Below are 12,347 nucleotides of genomic sequence, written 5' to 3'. Positions count from 1 at the left end.
TTACCTGAAAAAAATCCCGAAGGACTCATGTTTAGAGAAAAGTATATCATAGAGACTTGAGGGGTGAAATCATTTCACTTGGACCTGAAAGAAACCACATAACAACCACCCAGAACACACAGTTATGTTCAGAAAACGTCAAATTTCAGTTACATACACGTGACACGTCCATATATGAAGATTCATCAATGAATACCAACATTTATGCATGTGGCAATTATAAAATCAGCTGGAGGCCGTTAAATGCTCCGGCTTTGTGTTTTCCTACTGTGATCTGTGCTGAAAAACAGGACAGCTCTCACAGAAATAAACGCAGCCTTTTGTTGAAGCATAAAGAACCTCTTAATACGCCCCATAATGCATCAGTCACTTTGATTTAAAGAGGTCTGTACATCTCCGCTGGTTTCCTCAAGTGGATAATGTGAGGGGTTTTAATTTGGATCAGACCACATAAAGCCTTATTAACCACAACAGTACTGGGAAATTTTAATTTAATATTTAAAGTTTAGAGATTAACTTTAAATATTTAAAAATAATAATAAATATTTTCAGGTGTTTAATACTCACCAGCATGTCAGTCTCTGTCAGGATCATGTTTGTTAAACCCCGTCGCTGGTTACAGTAACATTGCAGGTTCAGTCCATCGTTTCATCACTGAACAAGACATTGAAAAACACTATTAGAGAAAGTCATGGCAACTACGTGGCAAATTATGTGGATAACAATCAATAATAACAATCAAAAGGTAATTGTAAAGCATTGAATAAACACTTCAAAGTAAATGTAATAATATTGATTTGTATATAAAAGATGTGGAGCTGAATTTATAAGAATTCGAAAGTGACAATAAACACTTGATAAGTTGTGTGTGTGTGTGTCCGTCCGTCCGTCCGGGTAAATCTACATTATGGGATGGCAAGAATCGAGGTCCAGGGATGAAATCAATTACAGGACCAACAAATCAATAAGGAAGAAAAATCTGCATTTCACTTCTGGGTTTTATTTGCAGTCAAGTATCCTTTATTTCTATAGCGCTTTATACAAAGCAGTTTTTTTTTAAAAGGCGCTTTAGTGATAAACAGGAAAATAGTGATTCGATGATGCGAAAAGAGTCGAGTTATTCTGTAAAGCAGCTCTGGAGAAAACAGTGATGTCATCGTCCAGTTCAGTTCTCATCCAATAGCATGAGAGCAGTCAGATCAATAATAGTGTTGAATATTAAGTGTCAGTTCTGTGTCAGGTAACGCTGACGTATGACAAAATCAAGAATTGCATGATATTTACTGAATTAGCAGATTCTTATGTTTCATTTGATATAATACACTTACTCACAACTTTCATCTAAATGTTTAAAAATCAAAAAACAGAGAAATATCGTTTCTGAGCAAATGAGGAGAGTTTGTAACACGACTTGACCCATTTACTTCTAAAACATCTGCTTTCTGTAGTCAAGGTGAACACAAACTAAACAGTAAATTTGACTTCTGTCTTAAAGAAAATAACAGCTTTTAAACACTAAACAATACGCACAGAGAGAGAGAGTCCTGGTCCATCCTCCTTACACTCCGTTACACACACCGTTCTACAGTAGAAAAGCAAAGAGAGAGATATAGAGAAGCATCTGATTGGCTAACTGAAGAAGTGTGTTGACTTATAGAGATAGTGTGTGTGTGTGTGTGTGCGTGTGCGTGCGTGCGTGTGTGTGTGTGTAGAGATAGAAGCATCTGATTGGCTAACTGAAGAAGTGTGTTGAGTTATAGAGATAGAGTGTGTGTGTGTGTGTGTGTGTGTGTGTCGGTGTGTGTGTGTGTGTGTGTGCGATAGAGAGAGAGAGAGAAAGGCTAGAGAAACAGAAGAATGAAGGTCGTACAAGGTAAGTTTTGCTGCTACTGCATCACATAAAAAATCTCCTTTTGGCAGAATCATTCCAACATTAAAACTGCATTCTCAAATTTTTTTTGTACTTGATAATGCGGACTAGAATAAAATGTTTAAATCTGCTGAATGGGTAAATGCTGACAGCTGTTTACAGTACATGAAAATAACAGATAAACACATTCATAGAGAAGGTCAGGAAAATGTAGACGCTGTGGGAAGGAGTGTTTTTGGGACTTTGCTGTTGAAGGAATCAGTGGATGTCTTGCTGAGACTGATTGTTTTAGACGTTCATTAGAAGTTTGTGGCCGTTGGTCTTTTCAACAGAAGACTTGATGCTTTATCTGACAGACTTGATGTGATCTGATCGTCTTTTGAGCCTGCGCTTTTGTGTTTCGAGTGTGTGTGTGTGTGTGTGTGTGTGTGTGTGTGTGTGTGTGTGTGTGTGTGTGTGTGTGTGTGTGTGTGTGTGTGTGTGTGTGTGTGTGTGTGTGTGTGTGTGTGTGTGTGTGTGTCAGATTTCTACAGAGGATGCTAAAAGAAGTGAATCACACTCTATTTGATCTGAGATCAATGTAGAGAATTTCTTTATGCACGTCAGAGGAATCACAAGATGAAACACATGCCCTCTTCACATCGTACCTCTTCAGTTTACTTCAGAAATAACAAACAAATCATCCTATCATTTAAAAGGATGTGGTTTCCTAGCAACCCAACACCCATGACGACCATGCTTGTCAGAAGCAATCAAAAGACGAGCGGCTGTATTCCACGAAGACTTCCTGACAGCCTCAGAAATGAGGAGGAACACTGACAAATATGTTTACAAGCCAATCAATGATCGGAGCAGAGTGGCCACTTAAATGCACAGGAACATGAAGTCATCAAAATAACACCAAAACACGCCGCCTGCGTCTTTTACAGGCAAGATCATTGAGAAAACATTTGAACTTTTTTTTTTTTATAAGAAAAGGTTCCATAGAATCTTAAAGAGTTCCGTCAGGCGCTTCATATTTAGAATTTTTTTAGGGGTTCCGTCATTTTATGGACTTAGTCTTAGATTATGGACTTGTTATATTTTGGACTTGTTATATATATTATTGTTATATATATTATATATAAAAATTATAATATATATATATATATAGAATATATTATATATTATGGACTTGTTATACATTGTTATTAATGTTATAACTCTTAAACCCTTTGTCTCTAGAAAAAAATTGAAATGTGAAAGTATTATGAGTATTATTAAAGCATCAGAGCTGCTTTACAGCTAATTCATATTTATAGAACTTTGCAGCATTAATACTATCATTTTAAGTTGAAAGTGAAATTGAAAACGATCTTAATTGAAAAAGACTTGTCAGAAGGCAGATGTGCCATGCTGACATTGCCGAAGGTAATGTTAAATATTTCATAATCTGTTTAAAGTTTAACACGCTGTTATGGAGAAGGTTTCTTGCAATAGCAGAGGAGAAATGTGCATCTCAATGAAACAGAGACAGGTGGGACTGAAGACAGCACACAAAGTGTTAACGTTGACATTAAGTTAATTAAACAGTCCATATGTTTCGAAATCATTATATAAGATCTACTTTTATAGGGAAAAACAGCTTTTTCTCTCTGAGATATAATGAGAAAGAGCAGGACACAAAAGTAGAGAGACCCACATACAGTAGAATAACAAGCACGTTTGCTGAATACATCTCAGATGTTTCTTTTACAATGCAATGATATTTTTGCTGAAGTCTCATGATTCTCAGATTTTTCTCCAGAGAAAAAGACCCTTATAGTTTCAGAAGAATCTCAGTTTCTTAAATTGTGCTCAGATTTGCCAAAGGCTCGTTTGGGAACTCAAAAAAAACTAAAAAAAGAGACAGATGTTGCTCTAGACCAGCGGTTCCCAAATAGTTTGGCCGTGGGGTCCACATTTTCCCTTCATAGTCATTCAATTTTAGGAATTTGAATCAAGCTAATTTATTTTTCTCAAAAATGATTGACACACACACAAGTAACGTCCCACTTTACTTAAAGTCCCCCTGTAGTCAATAATTGTATCCCTTAAAACTCATCTTGGATCATTAAAATGCCAAGAGCAGCGAGTCTCTTCTTTATGACCACACAGTTATTGCAAGCCATTGCGATATGCATATCGCGATATATACATTTGCGATATTTCGATATATTGTGCAGCCCTACGACAGTAGCCTATTGTTCTCTTTCATCATCTCGTGTTCGAGATCCACCTATGGGAGAGACATGGACAGCTCCCCGAATCCCCAATACACTCACAGTGAGGTTCTGTAAGCCAGAGAAGGACGGTTGCCCCAGGGAGGCGGTGCCTGACACATCCCATAAATCATTAACCTGCAATCCTGACCCACACACACATAACTGCTGTGCACATGAAGGACATTAAACATGTATGTGGCACACACATGATAATAACCCCAGAAACACACACGTTTCACGTTTTGTAGTGAACAGAAAACGCCATGGAGCGCCTGCAGGCTTGGACGGCTTGACGGGCATTACGGAGGACGAGGTCATTAAAGGACAATTCCAGCCAAAAATGAACTTAGGCCGTGTGTCCACCAAAGCGTTTTTAGTCAGCTGAAAACGCTGGACGCTCTGCTGAAAACGCTTAGCTGAAAACGCCTAGCTGTGGGCGCTTGAGAGCGTTATGGCAGCGCTGCGCTTTTTCAGTTGAGACGCTTCGTTGCTATGATACAGTATCCGCGGCACAGTTTACCTGTAACTGATTTCGCAGATAATTTGTTTCATACTAAAAATTTATTTTTCATCCATTTTGTTCGGTTAGCTCTGCTGGTTGACATCATTGTTCAGATTGAATGTTGTGACAGTTGGTCGGTGTGGTATTAGTCCCGCCCCTCCTCCACTGTGATTGGACGGCTGGGTAAAAAGTGACAGTGATGAGCACTGCGTTTTACACAAAGTTGAACATTTTTCAACTCTTGGCGACCAGTAAAAAATGCCGAACAATCAGCGCTTGAGCGTTAAATACACGCTCAGCGCCTCGTTACGCTCACGGCGTTCTAAAAACGCGGCGCTCCCATTGAAAACAATTGAAAAAATACGCCAGCCGCGTGAAAAAACGCAGGACACACGGTGGACACACGGCCTTAGAGCTAAATAACACATGCGTTTTCATGATAATCGAATGTACGCAGTTTTAACATTAGTTTCAGTTTAACCATAGATTAGATTATAACGCTAGTGTATGGGGCATCGAATAAGTAAAAATAACGACGTGCTACGTCCTGGTCGATAGTCACAGTTCAGCTCACGTAGCACGTCGTTCGTGGGTCGACTGGTCGAGACGGTTTTCCAAAGATGGCTCCTGCCTAATATCCGTGAAGTGCACTGATTCCTACTAAATTATCTCCTTATCAAACTGTGCGTAAACTTACACAGTTCTCAATGCTTCGGTTTGCAGGTAGAGACCCTCATTATGCTACAGTGTTAGTGTGGGGCTATTTTGAGCCTTGTTAGTGGTGTTAACTAGCTATTTTTATTTTTACTTATTCGATGCCCCATACACTAGCGTTATAAGCTAATCTGTGATTAAACTAAAACTAACGTTAAAACTGGGTACATTCGATTATCATGGAAACGCATCCCAGAGAACGGTAGACTCGGTACCCATGTATTATTTAGCCCTCGGTTCATCATTGTCCTTTAACAGTTAAAAACCACCTTCCACAGGGTTGGTGAGGGGGATCCCTTGTCCAACTGTTGCCCCAAATCCTCCAGAATCTCCGCCTGGTAAGCGGAGAGGAGGGAAGAGAGATTAAGGGCCCTGACAGCCAAGGCTGAGGACTTGTAAGCCGCCTGGTGCACTGAGGCAGAAAAGCGATCCATCTTGTTGAGCAAAACCGGTTCCAGGGGAGCGAGCCGTCCGCCGGCGGAGTTAAGGTGCCTGGCGAAAGCAGGCTCGATGGCGGGGGGGATCACTCATGCCGAGAGCCACCATTTCCTTTACCTCGAGGCCAGCGAGACCGTATTTCAAATCGAGCGGGTCGCTCCAGTTGTTCCTCATGTGCTTTGCGCACGCTGGGAGGACGGGGAAGAGAGATGTTTCCTTGGTCCCAGCAGTTTCCCATCATAAATGTCCATTTCCTGGTCGATGGCGCTCTGTGGAGCCGGACACTCAATGTTGAGGAGAGCGGCCGCTCGCTCACACACTTCCAGGAGGACGGACTCGCTTGAAAAAAAGGGTGTTTTGGAGAAAAGCGTGTGATTTACCCCCCACTTTCAATTCTTTTACTTCAATGAAAGGTTAGATTTTTGCTAATTTTTTTAAATAAAGGGTTAGGTAAGGTTTTTTTTACAGGCATTTTTTTTATCATATTTACCAGGGGTGCCATTAATTGTGACCACCACTGTATAACAACATTAAACCCTTGATTTTCAGCACTTTAACATGACTTTAATATGCACATCGATTGTAAGAATATCACTAACACTGTTGCAGTGTTAATTTTGTCAGCAAATTTTGATTTAGTTTTAGTCTTAGTCTTTTGACTAAAATGCCATTTAGTTTTAGTCATCTGAATTGTTTTAGTTTTAGTCTAGTTTTAGTCGACGAAATACAATAACATTTTAGTCGACTAAATCTACAGTAGATTTAGTCGACTAAAATATAAAGGGTTTAGTTCAATTGTAATGCATTAATTTAGAATTTCTCTAAAATTTCCAAACCCATATACTCCCGGAGAAAACATCTATTAACCTATTAATATGAATGATTTTTAAGTTTGAACATGCAATACAGATACAGATTTAACTGCTGTTACTTAAAAAATATCTTAAAATGAAATAAAACCACTTTTCCTAAAGTACAACACAGTCTTCTTTACAATGAATGATATATTCATTCCTTATAACTACTTACACATCATTCTTTATTCTTTCAAGCAGACATATTTATTTGTATGAATTAAATATAATTAATCCTTATTAAAGCTATTAACAAACAGTGAATGCTTTTCTCTTTTTCTTTTGTTGCTTGATCAAAATTAAGGACACGGACCGCATTAGGTTTATTGCCACTGTCACTTTAAGACGTCGGATCATGTCCAATGACATGCGGATACAATTGCACTGATGCACATCCGACACACTCACAGTTTAAGACATAACCAGCATAGTTTACATGAATACTCTCCAAAAAGGACATTTAGACATACTGTTGTGTATTTCTCCATACAGACACGAAAGAGAGCTCAATTCAGTAGCCTACTCGCGCGCTGTAGGTGTATTGTGCATGACTGCACGCTTCGGGTTAGGTGTGTGCGCAAAGAAAACCGCACCGAATAGAGCTCTTTTTTGCATCGTCACTCTTATTCAGAGATCTATATGTCTGCTCTACTCATTCTCCCAGACGTTCACATTTTTTAACGTTTTATGACCGCGGGGTAGATCACGTTACAGTAGCCTACAAATGTGCGCATCTACCACACACGCAGGACATCAGTTCTGACGGATTGCTTCCCAAATCGTCACTATCTAACATTTTCGTCTAGTTTTTATTCGTTGACGAAAATGTCAATAGATTTTCGTCATAGTCTTTGTCATTCAAAACTAGGTTTTATTTAGTTATCGTCTCGTTTTCGTCTGTGAAAAAATGTCGTTGACGAATAATTTTCGTCGTTATTTTCGTCAACGAAATTAACATGGCACTGTTGAATAAAGAGTATCATGTAAGGCTATTAAATAGCAGTCCCAAACTAGTTGTACTATGTACATTTTTTATATTAAGACCACTTCTATTATAGACTGCAGGGTGTAAAGAGAGAGTTTCAACCTCTATAACAAAAGGTGTTTATGAAAAACCACATAAATTGAAAAATTAATTTAAAAAAATCAGTTAAAACATTGCCTCGAACATTAGAGAAAGAAAAAAATAATGGAATACTGAATACATTTATTTTCATGTTAGACAGAAATGAATATCCGGTCTAAGTAAAGGAGTACAATGATTTCAAATTCCCTTCATTATGGCATTGGGATAAAATAAAAATAACTAATATGATAGCTATCTGCAGAAATGGTGAGTTTAATATTTTATGCAATATAGTAAGACACATACTGTAGAAATGGAGACATAGGCTACTGCATAGTATAAGTGACCCAGTTGACAGATATTAATTTCTTCCTCCTTTCGCTCTCTCTCTCACACACACACACAGACACACACACACACACACACACACACACACACACACACACACACACACACACACACACACACACACACACACACACACACACACCGTGGAAAAGCTCTCAGCAGATGCAAGGTCAACAAGGTCTGTGAGCATTTTAAAAAGGAAAAACTGCAAGTCGTGTGAATCTATTCATATAGAATATCACAATGCATCCAGGAATGTGCCGTTAACGAGTGCTTATAAAGTCTCTAAAAGGAAGAAGAAAAGAGTGTGTTTACTTTGAACACTGAACAAAGCTAATGTGTGCAGATATGACATTATCTCCACTCCGGCTTTGATCGTAATGTGCCATTTTTGTTGTGCTACACTAATATGAGTGTTAGAGGATTCTGTTCCCTTTCAACTTATTGTCCTACACGCACACGCAGTGTGTGGTTGCCTGAGAAAGCATTACATTACTCTGCAATAAATGTCTTTAACATGATCAACGTGCAGCCAAACAAACACTAGTTGTTGACTGTTTTCTGCATTGTTTACAGTGAAGCCATGTTTGTTGTTCTATGTGGAAGAATGTGTATCTTTCCTTAATGATGTAATTTTGAATGTCACACTATTGTGTTGTATGGATGTAAAGAGTCATGTACACTACCGTTCAAAAGTTTGGGGTCTTTAAGATTTGTTTAATGTTTTTGTAAGAAGTCTCTTCAAGGCTGACTTTATTTGATCAAAAATACAGTAAAATAGTGAAATATTATTACAATTTAAAATAACTGTTTTCTATGTAAATATATAGTAAAGTATAATTTATTGCTGTGATCAAAGCTGAATTTTCAGCATCATTACTCCATTCTTCGGTGTCACATGATCCTTCAGAAATCCTCAAGAAACATTTATCAATGTTGCTTATTTTGTGGAAACTGCGCTTAATTTCTTTCAGGATTTTTTATTTATTTATTATATTTAATTAAATGCTTTTACTGTCACTTTTGATCAATTCAATACCTTGTTAAAAAGAATTTTCTTTCTTCCAAAAATAACTTTCAAAAAAACATACTGACCCTAAACTTTTAAACAGTATTAGGGTGAATCCCAATTCTCTGTCTGACCCCTTCCCCTTAGTTTTGCACGTTCACGTGAGAGTAATGGCAATCCCAATTCTCTTTTTGATCAAGGGGTAGGGCTAAGGGGAAGTGGTAGATACCCCTTAAAACCAAGCATTTTCCCGAGCTTACTTGCAACCAAGGGGTACCCCTCGATCAAAACCAGAATTGGGATTGCCATTACTCTCACGTGAACGTACAAAACTAGGGGGAAGGTGGAAGACAGAGAATTGGGATTCAGCCTTAGTGTATGTCTGGAAAAATACCTTGATTCATTATCACTATTGCAAGATGTCTGAATATACAGAGATACTTGCTTTAAAACATTCCTTGTTTCTCTTAATACATATAAAATATTATTCGAAGAGCAAAACGCCACAAAAAAGCAGACCAAACTGCATCGCTGGCATGTGCTCGAGTAACACAGGTCAGTTTTCATGGGTGACAGTTCACTTGTTGTTTGGTTTTGTGGTTCAGTTGCAGCGTTTGACTTCCCTGACAGGTTAAACAAGCTATGTGGTAAAATTACTGAACCCAAATAAATAGCATAAAACATCATGTCACACATTAAAGAGATCTATTGAAACCAGTTAATTGCAAAACAGTATTGCAAAAGTCAACGCTAATTTAGCATAATACAGTGATGTCTGTTCATGTTATTAATGGTATATATTATGCAATGTTAAAAGTCTAGCTTTTTATATTAGGGGACCCTTAGCCTGGGAAAGGTTGACAACCTTTGATCTAAAAAATGCATCTCTGTTCTCTTTTTTTTAACAGGAGAGAAAAAAAATGTAGTAACTCACTATGACCAGCAGAGGCCGACACACTTCAGTCTAACGGAGGTCTGGAACAAGAAAATAGATGGGCGTAAGGTGGATGAATGAACAGATGGATGAATGGAGGAGGTGGACGTACCCTGCAGAGTGGAAGGAGACCGTTGGGAATATACACCCGAGACCAGTTTAAACATCCTGAAGAATTGCATTGCATTGATGCGTTTGGCATATGCAAAAAAGAAATAACAGAAAACAAGATAAACACACACAGAAACAACTGTGAAGGAAATCACACATTTTGACCTAAAACATTGCCTTTCATTCTGAACATCTTGACCTAAAAAAATCCATTGCATTTGACAGATGCAAATATGTGCATTCCCTGGAATCAAGCGCACAACCTAATGTCTACCTAGAGTTCTCTGCCAATAAAACAGTGAAGAAAACAACAACTAAACAAAGAATGACATCTCAGATAGCACTAGCCGTAACGCTCTCGCTTCTGATCCTCCTCACTGTCAGCGGGAATATTTTGGTGTGTCTGGCTGTGTACTCTACGAGACGCCTGCGTAACGTCACCAACTGCTTCATTGTCTCGCTAGCGGTTACAGACTTTCTACTGGGCGCCTTCGTGTTGCCATTTTCCACCCTTTACCAAGTTACGGGCGATTGGCCACTGGGGGCGCACTTCTGCAACATCTACATTTCGTTGGACGTCATGCTATGCACTGCCTCCATACTCAATCTCTTTGCTATCAGCTTGGATCGTTACTTTGCGGTTACAGACCCGCTGCGTTACCCAATGCTTTTGCTTCCGTGGCACGTCGGCGCGATTTTAGCGACAATCTGGCTGGTTTCAGTTGCCGTTTCATTTGTCCCCATCCACATGGGCTGGAATACGCGAGACTTGAGCGTGCAAAATATTCGCGAGGGCGACCCTGCGCGAGACTGCCGATTTGAGTTAAATCCAGCATACGTATTGGTGGACGCCTTCGTGACGTTTTATCTCCCCCTGGTGGCCATGTGCTGGAGCTACCATCGAGTTTTTCGCATTGCAAGGATGCAGGCGAAACGGATCATTTCTATTCGACGGGGTTCGTCGTCGTATCCAGGCGCGACGATTCTTGCATTGCGCGAACACAAAGCCACAGTGACGCTTGCGGTTGTGCTTGGTGCGTTCGTGGTGTGCTGGTTCCCGTATTTCACGTTTTTCACGATAATGGGAATACGCAACGAAGATAATCCGCCACGGACGGCGCAGTCAGTGGTGCTTTGGCTAGGATACGCAAACTCTGCGCTAAATCCTATACTTTACGCTACGCTTAACAGAGACTTCAGGTCCGCTTACGCCAAGCTGCTATGTGGAGGACGAGGATGTAAAACACGTAGCAAAATACCGATAAATGCAATGGGGGAGGGGCTAATGAGTAGACACGCCCCTCCTGCACAAAGGGCGGAGCTTCGATCTAGAACTTGTGTGTTGCTGCAAGAGATTGAAAACGATGGCAACACAACGACTGGTGCAACAGTTACCATTGTAGTTAATGGGAATAAAAGGTAGTATGAATATTGTAAAAAATAACAGTTTATTTTACATTTTGTCGTCGTATCTGCTCGTTTTCTTTGGCTATCTGTCAGCAGGCCACAGGGAACTTGATATTAAGATTGTGTAACTCAAACTACACATGGGGAGGAAAGTACAAATGCAATTAATTGGGAACTTTTTCAACAAACAAAAGGCTTTTTTGACACCCTCTGGTGGCCATGAGAGGTAACACAATAATGTAGAAGCACCAAGAAATCTGTTCAGTTGCTGGGTGAATTTGTCATAAAACATGTCTAGGTCACATTTCACATACAAACAATCAAATATATAAACTTGTTTATTTAAAGGTGAAATCTGACACATGGGAATATATATATATATATATATATATATATATATATATATATATATATATATATATGAGTGCTAGGCAACGATTAATCGTGATTAATAGCATCCAAAATAAAAGTTTGTTTACATAATATGTGTGTGTGTGTGCAGTGTATAATTATTTTGTATAAATAAATACACACATGCATGTATTTATTTAAGAAACAATTGCATGTAAAGTATATGTACTTATATACTTTACTTATATAAGTTTATATACTTTACTTATATTATACTTATATATAAATAACAAATTTTTATTAAACATATACATGCATGTGGGTGTATATATATATATATATATATATATATATATATTATAGCAGCAAAAATTACGAAATAAATATATAAAAAATTAATACAATAAATCAATAAATACAAATAAAATAAATAAGAAAATATACTATAATAACAGTATATACAGTATATACACAATACAATGTATAAGCTAAAAAGTAAT

General features: G+C 38.5%; 1 protein-coding gene across 1 annotated transcript; it reads left to right on the top strand.

Moving 5' to 3' along the window:
• Positions 1–10,346: 10,346 nt before the first annotated feature.
• Positions 10,347–11,512, top strand: hrh2a (histamine receptor H2a). Its single transcript, XM_077248059.1, has one exon. It carries the CDS (start codon positions 10,415–10,417, stop codon positions 11,510–11,512), a length of 1,098 nt encoding a protein of 365 aa, XP_077104174.1. The 5' UTR covers positions 10,347–10,414.
• Positions 11,513–12,347: the final 835 nt, after the last annotated feature.

Source organism: Siphateles boraxobius, unplaced genomic scaffold (genome assembly GCF_051911475.1).
Source record: "Siphateles boraxobius isolate OS27281-9 unplaced genomic scaffold, OSU_SipBor_1 3, whole genome shotgun sequence".
Taxonomy (NCBI): Eukaryota; Metazoa; Chordata; class Actinopteri; order Cypriniformes; family Leuciscidae; genus Siphateles; species Siphateles boraxobius.
This window is presented reverse-complemented; position numbering and strand designations above follow the sequence as displayed.